The sequence below is a fragment of the Carassius carassius genome, chromosome 41 (assembly GCF_963082965.1).
Source record: "Carassius carassius chromosome 41, fCarCar2.1, whole genome shotgun sequence".
NCBI lineage: Eukaryota > Metazoa > Chordata > Actinopteri > Cypriniformes > Cyprinidae > Carassius > Carassius carassius.
The window spans coordinates 25,589,898-25,615,153 of NC_081795.1; the positions used below are offsets into that span (position 1 = coordinate 25,589,898).

General features: G+C 36.8%; 1 protein-coding gene across 1 annotated transcript in view; it reads right to left on the minus strand.

Annotated features, from left to right (window-relative positions):
• LOC132123063 (dedicator of cytokinesis protein 10-like) overlaps positions 1-24,919 on the minus strand; it is a 130,689-nt gene extending 105,770 nt beyond the window's left edge. Inside the window, exon 1 of the mRNA XM_059533585.1 lies at positions 24,789-24,919. Coding sequence (XP_059389568.1) covers positions 24,789-24,896 — 108 coding nt within the window. The 5' untranslated portion in view covers positions 24,897-24,919. The remainder of the gene's footprint in view (positions 1-24,788) is intronic.
• Between the last annotated feature and the right edge of the window lie 337 nt (positions 24,920-25,256).

Below are 25,256 nucleotides of genomic sequence, written 5' to 3' on the forward strand. Positions count from 1 at the left end.
TCAATTAACCGCAACAGGAAAATTAGATACCGGCATATCCCTACCAAAGTTATTGTGCTTTCAGTGCATTTGATGCATTTAACTTAAATGTAAGTAAATGTTTTCTTAAATGTAAGGAGAGAGAGCTTCAGGGACAAAAGTTTGGGATCCAATGGTTTAGACAATTGACATACATACTACATCATGTAAAATGAGTAATGCTACAATACAAGGGATTCATCCTAAGAAGACAACAACATTAAAATTGCAAGGTTGGCTGAAAATGCATACATAGAGACATGTCAAAAAATGTAGTCTGGTATTGTTATTAAGAGAGGATTTAGATCTAACTCACCTAGAGGCCAGGAAGAGCCAGAAAGGAATATAGTTGACAGGGATAATGAGGAACTACTCCTCACTAGCAAAGAAAGCCCATAATCTGGATGTCTAAAGTTTTTATATGATCTTGATGAGCAGGATGTGAAATCCTGGAGCAGCACTTTTTCCCAAGCTGGAAGCTACAAAGCCACATGCTCTCTTTAGTAAGTGTAGTGTAGTGAATTATCTGCTGTTAGGGGCCCCAGAATGCATTTTTGTTTTGAAAACCGCAAGACAAGGGCAGTGGAATGGGGAAATAAATGCAAGGTCTCGAGATACACTTTTTAAGTTTAACTTATTTTAACTTGAGCAACAGTTTTTAAAATGCAGTTTAAAATTCATTTTCTATGTTTTAGAGACTTGATAGAATATTGCAAAACATATGCACAATGCTATTTACTAGGGCTGGGACGATACACTTATCTCCCGATTCAATATTATCATGATACTTGGGTGCCGGAATTGCAATTTTTCAACTATAGCAATTCAATATAGCTATTTATTGCAATATTTGTGTGTTTTTTTTTAAACTTTAGACAATGGGGAAAAGTTGAATTCTGATGTCAGTTTCCCTCACAGATACATTCATAAAAGCCCCCAATTTAAAATTTAGGATTTTCTTCCAATACCTTTTACAGTATTTTTTTGGTGCAACTGTGCTCTGTTTTCAGTGTCTTTCTGTTATCATTCCATTCAAATAATTTGTAATATTTCTACACTAATGATATTGTTAAAATGATTGAAATGCAGTTTGTGCACAAGTCTGAAGAATAGATCAGCTAAAATAATAATAATAATAATAATAATAAAATAAAACGTTTGCCAATTTATATTAATTAATATTGATTTTGGAATAGAAAAGTGATTTTAAAATGGTTAAAAAAATGCCTATTTATCTTTTGTACTAGCATGTTGTTACAGGTTTCCTTGTGTGTGTTCTGCTACTGTCTGCTGTGTGCCTTGTTTGTCCACATAGTTACACTTATTAGTTGCCATAGCTATTCATTGGACTACACTTATTGGACCACACTCCTTGTTAGTTCCAATAGCAATTGATTGGTCCCTTTTGTTTTTCTCTGTACAAATAGTCCTTGTTTTGCCCTTGTGCCTTGTCAGTTGTTGAACATAATGGTGTTGCTTTGCTAGTGGTATTGTTTCCTGTTCTTTGTTGTTTGTTCCCTTGTTTTGCCATTAAATACCCTATACTTAGATCCTTGCTTCTGCCTGCTTTCTCCCATTTCCAGCACATTAAACACACACATATATACATATACTTTATGCTGAGTTTTCTGTTTGCATTTGCTTGGCTGTCTGTGCAAATATAATTGTACATTTATGCTATTATTCATGTTAATATACAGTATATTTGGAAAAGTCAGTAATTTAATTAATTTATTATTTATTGTTGATTGTGTTTTTGGTGATTTTAGCATTTTTATTGTTAAATAACAGTCACAAAAAATAAAAATAAAATAAAATTAATGTTTATTTCTATGTATTTCATTTTGTATCAAAAACCAATTGATCTTGAATTTGGTTAGAGTGAAGCATATAAGGTTATCTGATGTCTGACAGGAGCTTGAGAACTGAAGTAATCATTGGTTGGCATCAGAAGTCTGCACAAGATGTTTTTTCAGTCGCACTCCTATCCTACTTTTCACATTTTACTTGCTGTTTTTATTGTCTTGAAAAGGGCATTGCTAATAAGGGGCTAAATGGGATTACAGACATTATTGGGAACATTAAATGACAGACAACTTACTGACTACTTATCTGAAATTGGATAATTTCAAAATCTCATAAAAAGTTTTTTGTATCGTAAACTGATTTTTGAAAGTTGTCAGGTGTATTGTGCATGTGAACATGCGCATTGTCTCTTTTCCTGCCACCATATATTTACTGCTCCTTCTGTGTTTGTTCTTTGCTGATGTCTGGAATCAAATCACTTATCAAATCATCTTATCTAAGATGTAATAATGTTGTTCAAGAGACATGAAATGTTTTCAAGCTCTTTCAGTGGCCACACCAAGCTTCTGTGCTCACTAAGATAAACATTTATAAATCAGCTTTAAATGATGTTATTATGTGGAAGTTTATCATCATATGCGAGAATCTACAGTACAGGTTACTATATGAAAGACAAAGGCTGCAGACAGCAAACCTTGTTTGTTTTCTTTCTTTTATATATGCACAAAGTTCTGTTCTTATTATGTGTGGATGCAAATAAAAGCAGCCCCTTTACAGATTCAATTGATGTATTGCTCTTATCTGTACGATCAAATCTGAAAGCGTAATTTAAGTTCTTTTCAGGGTTATCAGGAGAAGATGCCTCATAAAGCGTATACGCGTGGATCGACTCCAGAGGGTTAAGGCTACTACACAAACAGAATTACCAGCCTCAATTACTTCTAACCAGATTTACTTTATTTCTGTCACACATCTACAGATGTTTTAATTGAAAATTCACAGAGGTTAAGATGTTGATGTCTTATTAAAAATGTTTTGTTTGAGATCACCATCATGGAGATCAGGGTTTGCTTCATTTGGGCTCTTGACCCTCAACATTGGTTGCGTTTCTTCTTCTGCAGCAATTGCAGTTGTTTTCAGAAAACATTTCTCAACATGTCTGTTTTAATAACAGACAGATGACTGCATTAAAGCATTTTACATATCTCAACTATCATAAGAAGTAATAATCTGAAATTCTTGTTGTTGTGTTTCATATGTTGATGTTTAAGAGTGTATATTGTTATGATTATATGACAACAATACAATATACAGCATTCTATTGTAATGATGCTACCACAGCAACATTGCGGTATAACCACAGTACTTTATTGTATATACAGTATATTACCTGTATATACTTGTTGTAAATTTATGGCAATTAGTTGCCAATAATTTCCTGTAAAATTACAATAGTTTTTTTTTAACAGTGCAGTATAGTTCCACAAAGCTGAAGTCAGACCATTCAGTTTTTGCTTCTAGTTTTGAAATACAATCTAATATGCTCATGTAGCATTTATGCAGCCTCTTTTTTGGGATTGTAATTAAAATGCAGTTGTTGCCTCTATTTTTAAATGGAAAGAGCACAGGCAAAGCCTTAGTTTTTTATATGAAGAGATTTATTTTATTTGTATTTTTTATTTTATTTGGGATTTGTTTTAAGATTGCAACTTAGTTTTATTATCTTGCTACATGCACTCTTGTGTGACTTTTTTTGCAAGATTATATAGATTGTATATCATTCGATCTCTGATCTCTGATCATACAGAAATGAAGTCAGTCTGGTTAGTAATGAGCAAAGCTGGTAAAGCTGTTTGTTGATTTTTTAAATCTTCAGTTGTTTTAATCTAAGGCTGTGGCTGAAGTCAGTTGTAGTTCCTGTGTGTGTCTTTTTTCTCTTTTCTTCAGTGATTCTGCTTGTTAACAGCAGCTGTTCATCAGTGTCTGAATTCACTCATTAGTTTTCATTCTCTCTGTCAGGTAGACTATATTAGTAAACTCATGTAGGAATAGTGAATGAGGGTGTAGGGTGTGATTTGAGACACAGCCGCTGAGTGTCGACTTTGAACGTTGTTAATCTACGATACATAGCAGCTACCTTCTCGAAAATGATGAATATTACCCAGAATGCACTGTTTTAATGAAAAACAGTATCTTACTGTCAACATTTGGCCGTTTTTTTTACAACGATTTTTAACAGTGTGGGGTGATGCACAATGACTGATGGGTAAATTTCCCTCTGTACATCACTGTGAAGTGATGTATCAATGTGGCTTTATTCCTTAAGGCTGCAGTGTACTTTGAAGCCTTCAACCCATCGGATTAAAAGCTCACTTGTGACATAATACCCAGTGAAATTACACTATATTTGTTTATGAGCTGGACATGTGTAGTCAAAACACTGTGGAAATTTGTTTAATCAAATCATACTTATGTTGTGAGATTGTTTGCCCATCAAATCAGTTGATGTTGCATGGGCTTGTTACAGTGTTTCCTGATAATGCTGGGTTAAACTTTAAACAACTTGAAATTCAGAGGTTAGTGAGAGGGAGAATGAACAGCAATTATAATTCTATAATTCTATAATTCTAGATTCTAAAATTAATGTCAGCAACAGACTAAACTGGAGTTAGCAAATTTGAAAAACAGATTAAACTTATTGTAGAAAGGTTGATTTCAGAGGGAAATCTTTCAGATCTAGTAAATGATGGAGCAAGTCAAATGTCTGATTTATTGAGCATGACAAAATGAAAGGGAACCAGATGTATTTTTTTCCTCACATTCAGAATTACTAAGCAGTGTTAAAAGTAACACTGAAGCAGAGTTGAAGTTAATGAGATAATTAAGCAGTTCATTGAGTTATGATTGAGCATTATTGAAGACACCTGATGTTAACAAGCAGACTCACCAAACAAGAAAATTACAATTTGTGTCGCCATTATAGTGGTGAGTGTTTGCTTTAGTTGGGATCTTGGCTTGTGACTTTTTACTTTTAAAATCTGTTTGGCAAGCCGAGAGCAAAAGTCATCGGGTGGTGATGATTATGTTTTAATGTAATCGTTGTTTGACCTGAATTACTGAACTCATTTAAACTCTTTTCTCTAAGTAAAACTTCCATTATCGATTGTAACAGCTTTGATTCCACACTGAAAGAATCTGTATTCTCTATACTGGCCGTTTTGTAGGCATCTTTTGCAAGTGATTCTGATCTTTTCTTATTATTATTATTTTTTTTTTGGCACACAAAGATAACAAGAATCAGCGTATGAATCTCAACAACGGTGACAAACAGCATTTTCAGATAAACCGATCTACTCTAAAAAATCACAAAACTAGATACAAAAAATTCGCATAAAAACAGCAAAAATGAAATATAGTTAGAATAAAAAGTTAAAAAGACAGTTCAGATCATAATTTATTCATGCCACAATGCATGATGGGAGCCATGGATGAGTTTTTATTGGCTACAACATGCTTTTTTGATGGTCACCATTGTTGTGATGCTCACGCTGATTTTTGATGTCTATGTGTCTAAACTAATGACTAAACGATTGCTTAGTTTTTTTTTCACTTAATTTATGTATACAGTAAAGAAACCTGAACTCAGGCGTTCTGGTCACTCCATGACAATTAGCTCAAACCACAATCAATAGCACACATGGTTGCCTTTGCTCTGGTCTGTATGTTATAATTCAGTATCCACAGCCCACAAAGTCTAAAGTAAATAACTGAAGGGTCAAGATCCCAACTAAAGCAAACACTGACCACTATAATGGTGACACACAAATTGTGATTTTCTCGTTTGGTGAGTCTGCTTGTTAACATCAGGTGTCTTCAATAATGGTCAATCATAGCTCAATTAACTGCTTAATTATCTCATTAACTTCAATTCTTCTTGAGTGTTACTTTTAACACTGCTTCAGTGTTTATATGAGTCCACACTCAGAGTGTTAATTTAACACTGGGGATTTTGCTGTGCAGTATACACTAAAAATCACCTTCACCTTTTTTAAAAACTCTTTATCCCTTCAACTTCAGGAAATTACTGCAGTGTTGTTAGTTCACAGTAATTCCGAATGTGAGGAAAAAAATACATCTGGTTCCCTTTCATTTTGTCATGCTCAATAAATCAGACATTTGACTTGCTCCATCATTTACTAGATCTGAAAGATTTCCCTCTGAAATCAACCTTTCTACAATAAGTTTAATCTGTTTTTCAAATTTGCTAACTCCAGTTTAGTCTGTTGCTGACATTAATTTTAGAATCTAGAATTATAGAATTATAGAATTATAATTGCTGTTTATTCTCCCTCTCACTAACCTCTGAATTTCAAGTTGTTTAAAGTTTAACCCAGCATTATCAGGAAACACTGTAACAAGCCCATGCAACATCAACTGATTTGATGGGCAAACAATCTCACTAAGAGGATTTACATAATTTATAATTCAACACAATTTTTTTTGCCACAACATAAGTATGATTTGATTAAACAAATTTCCACAGTGTTTTAACTACACATGTCCAGCTCATAAACAAATATAGTGTAATTTCACTGGGTATTATGTCACAAGTGAGCTTTTAATCCGATGGGTTGAAGGCTTCAAAGTACACTGCAGCCTTAAGGAATAAAGCCACATTGATACATCACTTCACAGTGATGTACAGAGGGAAATTTACCCATCAGTCATTGTGCATCACCCCACACTGTTAAAAATCGTTGTAAAAAAACGGCCAAATGTTGACAGTAACATACTGCTTTTCATTAAAACAGTGCTTTCTGGGTAATATTCATCATTTTCGAGAAGGTAGCTGCTATGTATCATAGATTAACAACGTTCAAAGTCGACACTCAGCGGCTGTGTCTCAAATCACACCCTACACCCTCATTCACTATTCCTACATGAGTTTACTAATATAGTCTACCTGACAGAGAGAATGAAAACTAATGAGTGAATTCAGACACTGATGAACAGCTGCTGTTAACAAGCAGAATCACTGAAGAAAAGAGAAACAAGACACACACAGGAACTACAACTGACTTCAGCCACAGCCTTAGATTAAAACAACTGAAGATTTAAAAAAAATCAACAAACAGCTTTACCAGCTTCACTCATTACTAACCAGACTGACTTTATTTCTGTATGATCAGAGATCAGAGATCGAAAGATCTAATTGGGAATTACAGAGATTTAGATGATAATGTTTTACTGTTTCGTTTGATGTTACCATTGTGGAGATCAGTGTTTGCTTTAGTTGTGCTCTTGACCCTTAACTTTTGAACTTTAAGTTTTGTTTGATTGTTCTTTTTGTGTTTTCATGATACATCTGTTGTAGCAATGTTTACATGGGCGGTCAAGTGATTATAGCTGTGTTTGACAGCCATGATCTACTAGACTGACTTAAAGTGCTGCTGGAATAATTTGGTGTTGAGATATGAGTGTATTTCAAAAAAAATTTTCTTTAATTTCATAAGATTGAACCGTTATGTGATATCCGGAATATATGAGCAGGTTGGTATGAAATATTTTGAGCTTCAGTGTCTGCAACACTCAAAGAGAGACATCAACAATCAGCATATGAATCTCAACAATGGTGACAATCAAAAGGTTCATGATGCAATGCATGCTGGGTACCAGCACAGGATAAAACTCATCCATGAATCCCAGCACAATTCTTGTGCTTATATTTTTGCTTTTGTCTTAAGTTTTAGTAGCATGTTTTGTGATGTTCAGAACTTAACTGTTTATTTATTTTGTGGATTGTCACCATTGTTGTGATTCATACGCTGATTGTTGATGTGTCTGTCTAAATTACATCAAAGCAATTTTTTTTAATGAGTGATATTTTCTTAACAGTCTTTCATACCTTATGGCTCAGCGGTGTTCTTCTTTTGCTGTAGTATCAAAATTCAATAAGAGAAGGGACACGGAATAGGATCAGAAATAAGAGAATGTTTGTTGCTCTTAACCTATAAACAACAATACCAGACTTTTTTGCCATAACAAGTACCAAAGACACATTGTTACAGCATGTAAAAAAAAAAAAACCTTAGTGTTGAACAAAAGTCACTGTTCAAGAGCTCAACTAAAGTAAACACTGATCTCCATCATGGTAGTGAAAAAACACCTAAACCTCTGTAACTCTCAATAAGATCTTCTGTAGACATCTGACAGAAATAAAATCAGTCTGGTTAGTAATGTGGATCTGGTGAAGCTGTTTTAGGAGTTGTTAAATCAGATCTTGAGATATTTGATGAATTCTTTTATTTCAGTTGATTTCTTCTAAGGCTGTGGCTGAAGTAAGTTGTAGTTCTTGTGTTTCTCTTTCCTTCAGTGATTCTGTTTGTTAATAGCAGGTGTTCATCACTAATGCTCAATCATCCATTAATCACAGAATTATCTCATTAACTTCACTGATTCAGTGTTACTCTAACACTCTGTAGTGTGCACACATTATAAGTGTTCATTTAAAACTGATTATTTTGTTGTGGGCTTTAACCCTCTGGAGTCTAAGGGTATTTTTGGGGCCTGGAGAAGTTTTGTCATGCCCTGACATTTGTGCTTTTTTCAGTTTCTTATAAATATCTAAATGGGTAAAGTCTCACCCAAAATCTCACTGTAATCAGCACAAACTGGGCTATAATAATATGTGAGCATAATAACATGATTGTGTTTTGGAGAAAAAAAATTTGCATGGTTAGTGAAAAACTAAAAATGTTAAAACACTTGAATAAGGCAAAAAAAACACATAAAGAACAATGGTTCCCAGGAATTTTGAGAACTGGAGCTTGTAGCCTAGAATCTTTCTTTCTAAATGATGTGAAAATCATCTTGTTTACTCACTCACAGAAAACAATATATTGATTTCAATTTTCTGAGACACTTTTTGTTGGTAAAAGTCATATGCGAGTAGGCGTCAACTATCATGAATATCATTGTGATTTACACCTGAGAAAACAAAGGCCTGCATAATGAGCCGCATAATGAGCTGCATAATGAGCCTCTCAGTCAGCTGTGCCACTGTGAGTGAGGAGTTACAAGAAAGAATGTGAGAACAAAATAAAAGTATATAATTTTACGTTTGTAGTTTATTAAGAATATATTTAATTATCCCACAACATAATTTAATATCCACTTGGGGGAGCAGTTAAACAGTTTATTAGAAACAATCAAAGCTGACTTTCAAACAAATTGTTAGGCATCCTTACTCCAGTCACACAATCCTTCAGAAATCCTTTTAACAATCTTATTTTCTACAAAAAAAAAACATTTATTGTTATTATTATTATCATTATTATTAATGTTGAAAAGAGCTGAGAATATTTTTCTGGGTTTTTAGGGGGAATAAATTGAAAGAAAAGCATTGTTTTTACATTCGTTACAGTTATCTATTTGTTACATTTATATAATTTACATCAAGCTTTTGAATGGTATATATTGTATATTGTTATTGAAACTTCATAATGTTTCACTTGATTATACATTTAGTCAGGAAGTATAGTTTAGAAAAAGTATTTGGAAAAAGTCTAACTAGTAAAATGTTTACATGTTATGTGAAAACTAGTACAAGTATATCAATAAATAAAAAGAGACTTACTCATGTTTATGATCTCTGCTGAATAAAGTGCTTCATTCTTTTTTTTCTGAGGAAATCCATTTCTCAAATCCTCAACCACATCACATCTTTTTGGGGTGAATTATGTGTTATTCCTCTCATCGCGAAGCAAACAGTAAAATAAAAAAACTTAAACAGTCTGGCTGCATTTTCTTCTGTTATGGGCGTATTCAAGCCGCGCGCTTCAGTTTGAATCTGAATAGTGCGTTCAGCACGGGGGCGTGGTCACATTAGATATAATGAAGGGAGACATGAAAAACAGACATCGCGTTGTTTTCATATGCATTACTTTATCACAGAATATCTGTTATCGACGGCACTTGTTTAGTTTAAAAATATACATGTCAAGCTTTCTATAGATATCTCTCTCATGTATTTTCGTTGAGTATTCACGGAGTTACAGTTCATTTAAATGACGTGTTTGTAAAAGAAGATCAGCGCAGACAAAGGCTGCAAACAGCGCACCTTGTTTGTTATCTTTATTTTATAAGTGCACAAAGTTTTGTTGTTATTATGTCTGTATCCAAAAAAAAGTAGACCCTTTACAGATTCGATTGATGTATTGCTCTTATCTGTACGATTAAAACTGAAAGTGTAATTTAAGTTCTTTTCGTGGTAATCAGGAGAAAATGACTCAAAACGCGTATCCGCGTTAATCGTCTCGAGAGGGTTAAAGGTAGGGCTGTCGCGATAACCGCAATATTGTAATACCGCGCTATTGACAAGCAAACCGCAGAGGAAAGATAGCAACCGCAGAAACCGCAGCAACCGCAGTGTTCAGTTTTTTTTTTTTTTTTTTTTTTTTTATGAGGCTGTGGCCTTGTTTTTGTTTTTTTTCAATTTGTCACTGTAAATTCAATGTTATATAAATTAATGATACAATATGGTTACGACTGTAATTTTCTCGCGAGTCCGTTGTAGATTTATGGTGCTTCGTTTGTTTTGAATAGGCCTGCTGAAACGATGGGAGACGCTCGATCTCGTCCCAAAACCTAATGTCACATCGCCAGTTTGGGAACATTTTGGCTTTCAACCCAATGAAAAGGACGAGCCAGCGAATATAGATGAGCCGATATGCAAAATGTGCTGCAAAAAAGGTCCCTGTGACGCGGCAATAGGCTACATCTAATTTGAGGTCATCGGGACATTCTAAAACGCTTAACGTGGTTTAATACAATACAGTGATATTAACAGACCAAACTCACTAAACATCATATTAATAAAGTATATTATCTACAAAAAATCAGATGATCCCTGAATATGAATTCAGCGCGTTTAATAACACGTTAAGCCTTTTCTTCTCTTAGAAAACCATCATAAGGCTTAACGTGTTATTAAACGACTTGCATTCATATTCAGGGATCATCTGTTTTTTTGTTTTGTTTTTTTGTACATCGTATACTACTTTATTAGTATAATGTTTAGTGAGTTTGGTTTTTAAAAACCACTGTCTTAGTACATTGAGCCACATTAAGCGCTTTCTTATAACGGTTTTCTATGGGAGGAAAAGGCTTAACGTGTTATTAAACGAGTTGCATTCATATTCAATGTTCATCTGATTTTTTTTATAGATAGTATACTTAATTAGTATGATTTTTAGTGCGTTTGGTCTGTTAATATCACTGTCTTAGTACATTTAAGCCATGTTAAGCGTTTTAGAGTGTCTCCTGTCATCCAGCGCAGCTGCCCCCTCAAGCATCAGATCGCGGAGCAACATCAAAAAGAACAGCTGAGACCGGCCGACAGTTAGGAGTAGCTGAAGCCTTTGCGAAATCTGTAAAATACAGCTGTGAAAGTAACAGGCATACCTGCTGAAGTCACGGACAACCTCTGCGTCAGTGCCCATACCCAAGAGAGCGTAAGCAGATAACGAGCTCACACATGCTATCTGCTTGAGGAGTGCATCGACTCCAGCGCGAATCCACTTGCCTGGTGGGCCAGTGCCGCGATAATCAGTCTAGATTTCCGCTGCTGTCCAAAGTCGCGCTCAAATACGTGTAATACATGTTAGAACTCTTTGATTTCTTAAAAAAAAATGTATTGGAAAACGCATGTTCTTGTTGCTGTTTGGCATTTAACAATAAACAAAAATGTTTTAAAACGTGTCTCTCTGTCAGTTAAAAAAGCAACAATATATGCTACACAACTCAACGATAGAGCTTTGTATGCAGCAAAATCAGGATAAACTAGGTATGTATACAAAGAAAAAAAACAGCGGTAATACCGCATTTCGCGCTATTGAGCCACCCATAATAACCGCAGGGGAAAATTCTTAACCGCGACAGCCCTAGTTAAAGGGTTAAAAATTTAAGATGAAGAAAAAACAGCATGAAACATTATTTAACAGTAATAAACTGTAATTAATTTACAGAAAACAAATTGTAGGAAAACAGTTATTTTCTGGCACCCCTGCTGCCAGTAAATAACTGTTTTTCTACAGTTTGTTGCCGTAAATAAATGGTTGCAATCAAAAAAGTGTTTTTTCTACAGTTTGTTGCCATTAAGTCAAGGAAAAAACTTGTAATATACTGTAAAACGTAAAAGTCAGATTTACCAAATGAAAAAAGTTAATTTGACTAAAATAATTGTGAACATCCATAGAAAAAAAGTTATGCAAAGTCATACACTGATAAAGAGAGTAAATGCTGAACTCAACTGTATTAATGTGTGTTTGCACAAGAGAGATCTGTTAGTTCAATGTAGTTTTGTGGTTCAACATTGTGCTTGAGAGTAGAGCCTGTGCTTCAGTCAATGATAAGCCACAAATTCTGATCTTCTGTTGCTTTACATAAACACAGTAAATGTGGAGTCGCTGATACAGTGGTGATCTCTGTGTTAAGTATTTCAGCACATACATGTGTGCTATAGCTGACAATGAGCTGCAGTGATTTGAGTAAAAGTCATGCATTTAGTTACTTTACTACAACACATTAAGTGTTTGCAGTTTTATATTAAGAAACATTCCTTCTCAGTGGACTCAAATGAAATAAGTTCATAGTAATAACATCGTAGGAATGCTAGTTTTAAAAACTCGAACTGTTTGAAGCAGTGGGAGTTGAGTTAATTTCCATGGTAGAATTTACGGTAAAATACTGTAAAAAAAACGGTAAATTAATGATTGAGAGCTGTAAATTAACAGTACTTTACTGGCACCCCTGCAGCCAGAAAATTACTGTTATTTAACGGCACAATTTTTTACAGTGCAGAAATACATGACATTGTGAAACTGAAATAAATATGTTTGTCAAAGTATCTGTTTAGTTTCTTTGCCTTTTGGTTTTCTTGTTCTTGTGTTTCTGCTAGTTAGTTACCTTGGTTGTTAATTAGTTCCCCACACTTCTTCTGTTTTAGTTCATTATTAGCTGTCTATTTAAGCACTGAGTTTTTCATATTCTTTGTCCAGTTTCATTTGTTTTATTGTTTGTACTACTCCTACAGTCACCTGTTTCCTATGTGTAATGATTTAAACCTTCATATTCATCCGGAAGAAGGAGGCGGGAACCGGCGGACAATCAACTAAAACTTTAATAATCACAAAATAAACACAAAACAGCGCACCAGCCCCTCACGGACGACTGATGTGCACAAAATAAAACCAAAACACAACTAAAAGCCCAGGCCTGGTCCTCTCTCGTCCTTCACTGTCGTCGCTCCAGTTTTATATCCTTCCATCTCCTACGTGGGACTCGAGACCGGCAGTGGGTCGTAGGTGTCACTGATTTCCCAATCATTGCCGGCCTCCCTCCTTGTTCCCACGTCCCTCGGCCCCGCCCCACTCGCCACATACCCCCATCGCCCCTCGCAGGCCGGGGGGTACCCTCGAGACTGCGCTCTACTCCCCCCCCCCTCCTCCCTCCGGGGGGGACCACTCACGGGGACTGTAATGATTTAAACCTTCATATTCATCTGGAAGAAGGAGGCGGGAACCGGCGGACAATCAACTAAAACTTTAATAATCACAAAATAAACACAAAACAGCGCACCAGCCCCTCACGGACGACTGATGCGCACAAAATAAAACCAAAACACAACTAAAAGCCCAGGCCTGGTCCTCTCTCGTCCTTCACTGTCGTCGCTCCAGTTTTATATCCTTCCATCTCCTACGTGGGACTCGAGACCGGCAGTGGGTCGCAGGTGTCACTGATTTCCCAATCATTGCCGGCCTCCCTCCTTGTTCCCACGTCCCTCGGCCCCGCCCCACTCGCCACACTATGGTTTTATCTTTTTAAAAACACTTTTCATGGAATCATTTTTGTGCACTTTATTAGCATAGCCACATATTACAGAAGATCAGACTTACTCAGTTTCCATTTATGTGGCATTTTCCCACTTTTTTACATTCCCTTCTTCCCTCTTTCTTAATTGCTGTACACCTCATTCTCTTTGAGCAGGGGGATCGCTCCCTCGAGGACCCATAGGGGATCTTTTAGATCTTCCGTAACTGACACACTACATGGACAGCTGTCTTTGCAAATTTTATTTTGTCAGACTTAACACCTTGACAAAGGCTAAGCTGTCTGGGGAATGTCATCCAGGGAGCTTCACCAAGTTTGTGGAGTGGGTGCTGCCAAATTGCAGATCGCCATTCACCATGGGCCTCACAGGGTAGAAATTAATCTGCCTCACTCCTGTCCCATTCCAGAGCCCAGCCAGCCATCACCCCACTTGCTAGAGCCCACTGCAGACAGAGAGCCCAAACTTGCCACCATTCATGAGCCAGCGCAAGAGTAAGTGACTGAGCATGTCATCGCCCCAGAGCCTGAACCTCACAATGCGCCTGAACAAGTACATGAGCTGGCAACATTGACTGTCCCATAGGGAGTTCTTGTGGAGTATGAGGGTATGGAATGGAGCCCCACCCAAACTCCTGTTAATGAGCTGAGCTGCTGCTGGCTTCTGAGCCTATTTCTGAGATCCTGGAAGAGTTTGATTCCCTGTTTTTCTCGTCTCATCTAGCCCAAACCAGCACAGTCCTGTATCTCCTGTGTTTCTGCCCAGTAACTGTCTCCCACCAGAATCCATCTGTTCCTTTGCCTCACCTCTGCTGGCTCTTGTCAGTCCCTTGGCTCATCCTCAGTCTGCTCCATGCTATTGTGAGGATCTACCTCGGGTCTTCCACTAACCAGCTCTATCTAGGCATGAGAATCCCCTGTATCCACCTCTAGCCTACAAGCCCCGGACTCTACCTTGACTCTTCAAACCATTGGCTCCTTGCTTCCTCTTCCCATCATCCCACTGGCTCTGCTGGGATCCCTCATCCCACTGGTTCTGCTTTGGTCAGCAATTGACCTGCCTCTGCCATTGGATTTCACTCCTTCGGATTTGCCTTGTCCCTCTATCCCTCAGGCTCTGACTGGCTCCTTCTTCCCTCCCACTCCCCCTCCTTGATCGCTCTGGCTCCGCCATTCTCTTCCACGTTCCTATCTCCACCTCAGTAACATGAGCCATCAGCTCTGCCTTGGCCATCCAGGCCTCTGGTTTCACCCTGGCTCTCCATCTGCTTGGCTCAACTTGGATCTACACCTCCACTGGCTCTGTATCCATCACTTGTACCCATGGTCTTCTCCACCAAGGCTCCTCCCTCCATTGGAGGCTCTTATTTCCAGTCTTGTGGTCATTACTTTCAAATAAGAAGTAGATGTTCATCAGAACAGTTATCTTCACCATGGATCCCAACAAATTGTACAACAATAATACCCAATTATTTCTGTACATCAGCGACGAAACTGTTAGCAAAGTCAGGAAATGTAATGCATGACTTTCAGAATGATCATCTGGTTCTGTCTGTTTCTGGTTGTCTGCTTATTTCCTTTTCTCCCTTTGTGGTTTTTCCCCTTTTGCAGTGTTAGTTACCAGAATGTTTCTGGTCAGTTATCCTGCTTTCTTTGTGACTTTGATTTCCTGCCTGCCGTTTTTTTTTTTTTTTTCTGTCTGCCAGCTTAACAGGTTTCATACTGTTCTCAGACCCCTCTCCCTTTGCCACACTGGACTCGGTCACTCTGCTGCCAATGTTGGCCTGGCACTTGAAGCTGTGCCCTTAGCTGCACTCACTAGTGTGTTTTATCCCTTTTCTGTGGTTAAAGTTAATGCTCTGCTTTTTGTTCAACTATGGAATGATATTCTGGGCAATATTTAAAAGGAATTGATTTTTCATTTTGTGGATGTATATACATTGGGATATAATCCAAAAGGAATTTTCCTGAGAGTAATGGTTAACAATTAAAATTCTGCTTTCTTTTACACCTGTACAGGGCATAGCATATTTTCAAATTTTAAATATTAAAATACCCCATCCTCAAGACTAATTGACAGTTGACTGCATCGGAAATGCATGTGCAAGGGAATAGCAATTCCATTTGAAATTTGTGAGGGTCGGGGCAGGATGTAATGGATGTAAAATAGCAAATGAGTGACTTTTTTTATTGTTATTTCAAAATGACAGGGTCATAACTCATAAGACATAAGAAATAAATTGCAAATGGACTTTGTGTTTCCATTAGAAATTTGACAGATATGTTACATAAAGAAACTGGAATCACAAATGTGCAAAATGCAGTTGCATTTGGAATATGTCATTTTATTTACGATGCACAACACAGTCAACTGTCAATCAGTGTTAGGGTTTATTGATGTATTCGGAAATTATGCCACATCCTCTAGTGCTTTGCCACATCCTCTAGTGCTTTGGGTGTGAGAAAAGGCACATTATAAATAAAATAAATTATTATTATTAGTGGTGGAAATTTAAGCACCATTTTCATTGTTATTCATTTCTATGAGAAAAATGTGTAATTTGGCAAATGCATGGTTTGCAATTGCATTTGGATTATGTCACAACATGTGTCTACAAATTGACAATGCAACTGCAAATACCATTTGCAATTACTTTTGAATATTGTTCAGAAAATCATCCATAGTTGACACTGTCAGACCCTGTAATGTCATTTCAGACATATGCATTTTATTGTGTCCAATTGGACGAGGTATGTTGCAGTAATGTTCTAACTGCTGTGAATGGTCAGAATTTGTCTCTACAGCATTAGCATGCATAATGAGTGATGACTACAGAGCTCATACTGCTGGAGGGCACACATGCTGTTGTGCAATTCTGATAAAAGACATGGTTTATTCAGAATTAAGCACGGGCCAGACAGAAAGGTGGTGAGAGTGCAGCACTATTCCCTCTAGATTGCCTATATTATGAACTCAGCACTACATCCTCAAGGGCATTTAAAAATCTCCCCCAACAAGTCTGAGGCAACGCCCCATACATTAGATGTGCAAAAACACACAGATTATCTCTATCTAAACAGCAGACAAAAAATGTGGGTTGGTAGTCAGTATAAAAAATAAAACCTTTGAAGAAAATTTCAAATGATTTTGTTCATATTAGATTTGTCAAATGTCAAATTCAAAACTTCAAATCCCTTAAAAGAACTTTGATATAGCGTGAAATACTGTAAATTCACATGACTCGACTGATATTGCTGATATCATTGTGATGAAGGGATAAAAACTGAGGCTCAGTTTTTTAAGTAAATATTTGGAGTATATTTTGCTGCTAATGTTACTAAATGCACATTTACATGCTTTTCACTGACTTTTCATCAGTTCAGTTAGATTGTGTGTCAGCTCTTTATGCATCCTCTTGCCCACTTGAGCATCACTGAATGTTTGCACCACTGTTAACAGTGGTGTACGAGTCCCTCAATTTTCCTTAGTGTGAAAAGACTAAATACATATAAGAATAAATTCAGTCACTGCTGGAAAGGGTTCCTATATGAAGATGCTGGAAAACCAAAGCATGAGCAGGACCTGGAGGAATCCTCTGAAGAACAGTGGAAAGCTCAACTGTTCAAAGCAAACAAGGGAAACCTATCACAACATTTGCCCATTCTTCCATGCAGAACTGGTGAAATTAAATTTGATGGTGAGGCTCTGTGTTACCAATACCTTGCACTTCTTATAATAATAGACTTTACTGTGCTTCTAGGCACTGATAAAGTCTTTGAAAAGAAATGGAGAAGGTGATTAGCTACACCTGATTGAGTTTACAACTGATTTTTAAGAGGGGGTGAACCTTTTTCTCAGTTTTTTCAATAGTTTTTTTTATTATTTGTACTTTTTTTCCGACATACTTGTGTTATATTTTTCACTTGGATGTAACAAGTTGCACTGAGGAAATACAGCTGGATAAAACAGAAACTGTGTCTGTCTTCATTTCCGGCTGCAAAGCAACAGGATGTGATTATTTTAAAGGGGGGTGCTTCTTTTTTACAGCCACTGTAGCTACAGTATGTATGCATAACATAGGTAGAGCCGCTGCTTTTTTCAATATGAGAGCACAATTATCTGCTTGCAAAGAATATAATGTGAATTACTGAAAAACTCAATGCAGTTGCAGTTAACTAGCAGAGAGCAATTAGAGAAATTCCCCCGCCCCGGGTGTGACCCAGAATGACCTCTCTCTCATTACACCATGGCCTAACACGAGTGGGGGAAGAGTAAGCATGCAAATCAAACTACCAGTCTTAGACTACATTCTGAGAAAAGAAAGAAACTAACAGAATGTAGACATGGCATTGGAGACAAAAGATTTAGACTTCCGACTAATGTTATGGTAGAGAGAGATCATTTTCATTCCCACAGCTATGTGCTCTGTTGGTCTCCATTCCCAAAACAAAGCCTTAAATCAAGCTCACTGTGTGCCCTCTGACTTATCACATGACCTGAAGATGTGACACTCAGCAGTAAGGCTAGACTTAATATATCTTAGAGTTTTTGTAATTTGTTCAAAATTGGTTATTTATTTATTGTTTTCTGTTGATGTTTTGTGAGTGACCATCATTTCAAACAAAGAGTAACTGTTACCACATTGAATGCAAGAGCAGTTTAATGCTGTAAAAATCAAATGTTATTTTGTTAAAGTCAAAAAGATTGCTGAATCAATTAATTGAAATTGACATGTATGTATGTATGTGTGTGACTGTGTGTAAAATAGTAGAGATAATCAGTCTGGTGATTAAATAAAAAAAAATACTATTTATATTGCCAAGGTGTGCATAGAGGGTTGCATATTGATTTTATACAAGTTTATTAAACAATAAGTTAATAATAACTTTTAATAACATTTTAAACACAATATGTTAATCACAAAAAATGTCTGTTTTTGCTCCATTTAACCATATAATGAAAACAGTTCCACACAAATCCCCAGTAGATTCAAACAATTCATTTAACACACAGTTGTGTTTATTGAATTGTTTGAATTAAAGATTCAATGACCCATTCAAAAAAATAAAAAATGCATACGTCCAATCAACTTGACCAGCAACCTAGAAAAACCTACTTGCACCTACACATATCTAAGCTACACTATTTGACTATTTGAATAAAAAATAAAATCAGCCATTTAAGTTTTTAACCTGTTAGCCAGCACCCCCCAATTATGGGACTCACAGCTGAAAGTGCCCTACCTAAATTAAAATTGTAACAGTTCTTTACTTCAGTGTGTTACAAACATAATTTTGGTGTCTTTGGAAAGAAGACTCTTTGAACTGTACTTTTTATTAACCAGATTTGATAATGCTCAGAAAAATTAAAAGTAATAGACACTGAAGTGCCTTGATTTTTTATTTTTTTTTAAATACATGAAATCAGTCCTGGAGCAATCTAGAAAAGTAATGGGTTGAAAGTCACATGTCTCATGAGTTTATATTTCAAATCTGATTCCTGCAACCATTTTTCTTAGACTGTCTAGCCCCCCCCCCCCCCCACAACACACACATTCATTCTTTATGTTTTGATGTGTACTGCTTACAAAAATTTGGCAAATACATTCTTAACAAGCTTACCATTGAAAAACAACTATCTGTCGTCGATGCTTGAGACTTAGATCTTTATAATGATATATATTTTGTAAAGATTAAATTTGTCCCATTTCATTTAATGTATTCGTAAATATTGACACGTGCAAACAAACAGAGTTATGTACACCCCCGTACAAGTGCAGGTTAACAGGTTTTAACTGCTAGAGGTCTAAAATTTACATAGTATATAAAATATTTTATTTTAATATATATAAAAAATAAGAATTAAATATTAATCCAATAACCTTAATCGTTTATGCAATTATAATTGCACCTCATGCATCCATACTACCTCTGCGCTCCATTTAAACTGCAGTGCAAAAATGAATTCTGTCAATATTAGTTTCATTTGATTGGTTCCAGCCCTATAACATCTTATTATTCTAACTGAATTTATTGATTAAATCCCCATGAATACGATTTAATGAGGCATCTTAACAAGAGAGTTAATTTCTGTCATTGTTGGAAACTAATTAGAGCAAAGATGTGAATAATATATGATGAATATGAAAAGCTTTGAGAGTCAGCTGTCTATGACAGGCCTAAACTAGCAAAGGTACCAACAAAAAAACACACTCAAAATATAGTCTAATTATCATTATTGACCAAATCCCTGAAAATATAGAGATTATATTTTTGTCAATATCACATCCCCTTATATCAGGTATAAACAAGATCAACTGATGACATTTGTGATAGTGTGTGCCACTATCTACTCTTTAACCCAATTCATACTGTTCTGGTCTTTTTCACAATAGGAGAACAAGGAGGAGAAAGAAAATGGATATAAATGTTGAAGATAATGATAATGATGATGATATGCTACTGTACATCAATTAGGGTTGGGCGATGTCTCAAATTTGGCATCAGAAGATGTCTACAGTGAAACATCGCGATGGACAATGACATCCGTTGTGGGTGGGGGCCCGAAATGTGAATCCTTATATGAAAAGACAACTAATGATTCCTAACACTGTGTCTACACCGGATGTGAGTGGCGTGGCAGGACAAAATACTATAGAAACACTGATCTATAATAGAGATTCAATATAGATCAGTCAGTAGAAGTCATTATAATCAGTGATGCTGTCTACATTGGATGTGGCACAGTGTGACACCACAAATCCCTGACAAAAAACTGTTGCTGCATTCTACTTATGACATGCTGACACAAAATTCTAATGATTTTCAACTGTTGCTTTGTTGTGTCTAGTGTAGAAAGTCTTTAGCTGATACGGCGTGGCGCCACACAACAACTGCTGCGTCCGGTGTAGACACGGTGTAAGGAGAGATGACTGAGGACGATGGCGAATGATTTGCAGATCCTCAGTATCACTGACAGTGACAAACATATAATCCTGCCGGCGCAACATTGTGATGTCTATCAGCCATCGGCGATGGACGATTGCATCATCGGCCTAACCCTAACAACAACTGCACGCATATCAACACCCATTCATCTACAGTCACACAATAATGACAGCCTGTGCATTCTGGACAACTGTGGATAATGTTTTTTTGCCTTTTAATGAAATACACATAAATTGTCAGTTTTACTTGCTCTTGAAGAAGCGGCAATAACAGCAAAGGTTAAAGGCTAAAGAAATAGATTTAGCTTCAGAAGCAGCTCAGCATTGTATGTTTATAGGTCTGGAGTGCAGGCTATAGGTCACTGGGAGCTCATTCAATAAACTCAAACTATAAATTCTAGATAAGATTTTTACACAAGATCAATGAGACCAGTCCAGATGATTTCTTATGCAAAACTATCTCTTACTTCGCTGACTTCATCTGATAGCTTGTGACTGTGACGCACGTCCTGATATTGCTGAGTTAGATATGTTCCTAGGTCAACATATTTTGTTGACCCTGGAACAACATTTTACTCAAAAAATGTAGTCTTGACCATATCCCTACACCTAAACCTAACCTTAACCATGAGTGATCCCTAAAATAAGAGGAAATGATAGATGAATGACACTGATGTACAAGCACCAAGCAGTGATTTTAAGCATAAACTTCACAAAATCTATAAACTTGTTCTTCAAATCTGATTGGTTAATCACAATGTTGTTCCATGTTGTCCCAGGAATCAGGTTCTGCGACTGTGACATCTTTACTCATCTTATTAATATAATGAAAATAATATAATGGACAGAACAACACAGTGTGCCAGCAGTGTCACTTGTAGTCAAATTTCTCATAAATATTGCAATTATTTTAACCCTGTAGAGTTGATCGTTAACAAAGTCATTCGACAAACCCCTCTTCAAAAGTACCATTCGAAATTGCCTAAGTCACAAAGGTGCTGTTAGTGACCATCTCAGCCTATTTTCTGATGTTTACCTCAGTGCAGTCAGAATAGCTGTAATATGCCAGATATATGCACATGGCTATGTTCTTGAATTCTCCAGAGCTCTGCCTTCCTGGGCAACCATATCATTAGTTGCCGAACAAACCATTCGCAATTCCTACATGGCATCTCTCTTCCTCAAATCCATGTGGCTTTTTAAATCTGTAATCTCTTTCATACGATCACTATACCTTTCACTCTGTCATTCAGGTAATATTACACATAAAGTGGCTATAATTCATTATCTATGCATGTGTTTTGTAGCTGATTCAAGTGTAACCTTAAGACAGTAATATTACAAATAAAGACCACACTAGTTTTGAATGTTGACATTTAAGGCTGACGCTGCAACACAATCACATTCTATCAGCAGGTGCTTTTAAAGGACTATGTTGAAGAGGGCACAAATGCAGTACTATACCATGATGCCATTATATCATGATGTTAACATTTGTATTTTTCCTACAGCATGAATCACCATAATGAAATCACTCTATGATGTCACATCTTCACTTAAACCTTGCAGTGTTCGATTTAAACAGACTCATCTTTAACACGTACTTACTATTATAATAGGTTAATAATTAATTATGCATAATTACATTAGGGCTGCAACTAACGATTATTTTGATAATCGATTAATCTGTCGATTATTTTTACGATTAATCGATTAATCGGTTTATGTACTTATATTTTAGTTTTTCCCATTTTTTCCCCAAGTAAATTATTAGTAAATGGTCTTTATCCTTCAGCATAGATTTTTAAGAGATTTTAACCATTTTGCACTGTCATATCCTAATCAAAAATATACCTGGAGTTGTTTTATTGTGTTAGTAATCCTTTTGTTGAACTCTTCTGCAATCAGAACACTGACCCATACTCTAGCAAATTTCACAAGTAGATTTAAAATAATGTTTTCACCATGGCAGTCCTTAGAGCTCCTAAAGTAGTTTAACATCCTGAACGAAGCTTATTAAGGAATCTTTCAGAACATATTTTCACGAAGAATAAGGATAAAACAGAATAAAATTGCAGTGCATTGTATTTTATTATTTACTGGGAAACAGCTTTACAGCTTTTGCTGTGAAATTGTAAACAATCCTTCGAATAAAGTGCCAGTGACATGAAACCTGAATGGAACTCACAATTTAAAGTAAAATCCATCAGAAGGTTGTCCAGAAAAAAAAAAATTGGACAGTCACACACAAAAAACCTGCTGTGTGAAAAAGAGCAGTGAATACTTAGAAAAAAAGTGCATTTCAAATATCTTTAAACATTTATCTCTCTCATTCAGTCATAATTAGGCTGCACGACTGAATTTTGAACTGGTAAACGACAAACTGATCACAGAACATGTTTGTAAAGCTTTAAATGTTAACTGTTGAAAAAAAAAGTTATGAGCTTTTACGACTAAACATTTGCAAACAACATTGTACTGGAGAATCTGCACAAATAAAAGTCTTAGGGGCCGTTCACATATCGTGCCTAAAAACGCGTGGAAAACGCTAGGCGCACAGCTTTCTCCTTCTTTCCAAAGCGCTCGGACAGAAGCGCCCCTGAGGCGTCTGCCTTTGCTAAGCAACCATGACGTGCTCTCTCCTTGAAGACGCGGAAATTTCAGCAAAGGATAAATGGATTTGCAGCTCAAAAAATCACTTGCAGTAGCTCTGCAACTAAATTTATTTCAAAATGGAAATCCATATACAACTATGATCAGCTGTTCCTTTCATCTTGACTGAGCTTTTAACGTTGTTACGGGAAAGGATGAAGCTGATTGGTTAGTTCTTGTCACATGACCCGCGATGCGCTTGCGGCATTCTGAAAAGTTGAGATGTTTTTAACTCGATGCGGTGCGGTGTTGGAAATAACGAACTTGAGTGCGCAAAAGACGCGATATGTGAACGTCCCCTTAAACAGTTCAGTAGTGCAGAGTTTACAGGTTACTCTTCTTTTTTGAAGGCTCAAAGTAAAGTACTCCCAGTCTCCCACATCCCGCTAAATGCTGCAGAGACGCTGTTCGGGAAGCACGTGACATAAAACGAGGCCAGCTATTGGCTATTCGCTACTTCTCCGTCTGTACCGGCTGAGTAAAACCTCCGATGGCTCATTACTGCCACACTTTGGTCACCGCAGATTTGAAATATGCACGAAATGAGCCGCTTACGGCAAATAAAAGTTATTTAGCAACGAATCGATGACTAAATTAGTTGACAACTATTTTAATAATCGATTTTTATCGATTAAATCGATTCGTTGTTTCAGCTCTAAATTACATACAAGTAACCCTAATCCCAACCCTATAGTAAGTACATATAGTTAATTAATATTACTCAGTACCTAAATGTATATGTACACTGTAACAAGGAAACCTTAAAATAAAGTGTAACCAAAACAAGTAATGCAATACAAAATGATTCTGGCTGATTACTTAAGCGTTGAAATGTTGTAACGACAATTGCATGCTCCTAATAGTTGTAGAAATGCATTACTGAAAGAGACTAGAACTATCACAAATCAATAATAAGCTACTGTAGTCGTCTCATCAAACCATGTCACTGTATCCAGTAGCAACAAAGCACATCCTCTATTTATCAGCAGTGCTTCCCAGCCTCGGTCCGGAAGCTCCCAGAGCACTGCACACTTCAGATGACATCTTAATCAAACGCACATCAACTCATCAGCTCGTTAACTCCGAGATTTGAAGTGTGTATGTTATAAGAAGTCCAAAGTGTGCGGTATTGAGGAGGAGGACCAGAGCTGGAACCACTGCGATACGTTCCTCTGCGACGATTTTACTACGAATGACACAAGTCACTAAACTTGCAAAGCTCATTTCCTACGAAAACGAGACGTTTTTTTTTTTTTTTTTTTTTCAAAATTCAAAATAAGACACAAGCCGCTAACAGAAGCCCAATCATTCACAGACACTAACCCTGTCCATTTACAACTGAACACAGCGTAAGAAATTCAATGCTCGAGTAAATAGATCTTTTTCCCTTTATTGTGGGACACACTGCGGTTCTCTTTACACAGCTGCTGTGTGTCCAGCGAACAGCATCAGAGTAACCCGAGCGCGCGCTCGTCTCACCGTTACTGTAGCGGTCCTCACTGCGTTAGACGCGGTGTGCCGAATCTCAGCTGTGCTTCCCGGCTTCAGGGGGCTTCTCGTAAATCTCCGGGTCGATTCCGCTGCCATATCTTTATCGGTACATTCGGAGTTACAATCTGCCGTATGTGTCACGAATCCGTGATGTGGTCAGATTCCGCGCGTCTTTTATCTCTCTGTCTGCTCCGCTCTGCAGCTTCACCTCGGCGCGGTGGGCAGGGCTCTGTTTACTCTGCTATCATACCGATGGAGGTCATTTCCATGCAGCAAATCATTTTCAAATCATTCCCAGGCATTAGTATCGATGTAGTAACAATGCCAAGTCTGACAGGGTCGAGCAATGGATTATAACATGTGAGATGTTGCAGACAGACTGCTATTAGTCTCAGTTTGACTGCTTCCAGCAGGATGCCCAGTGTCTTTCATCCAGGTCAAGAGATCAAATGCATA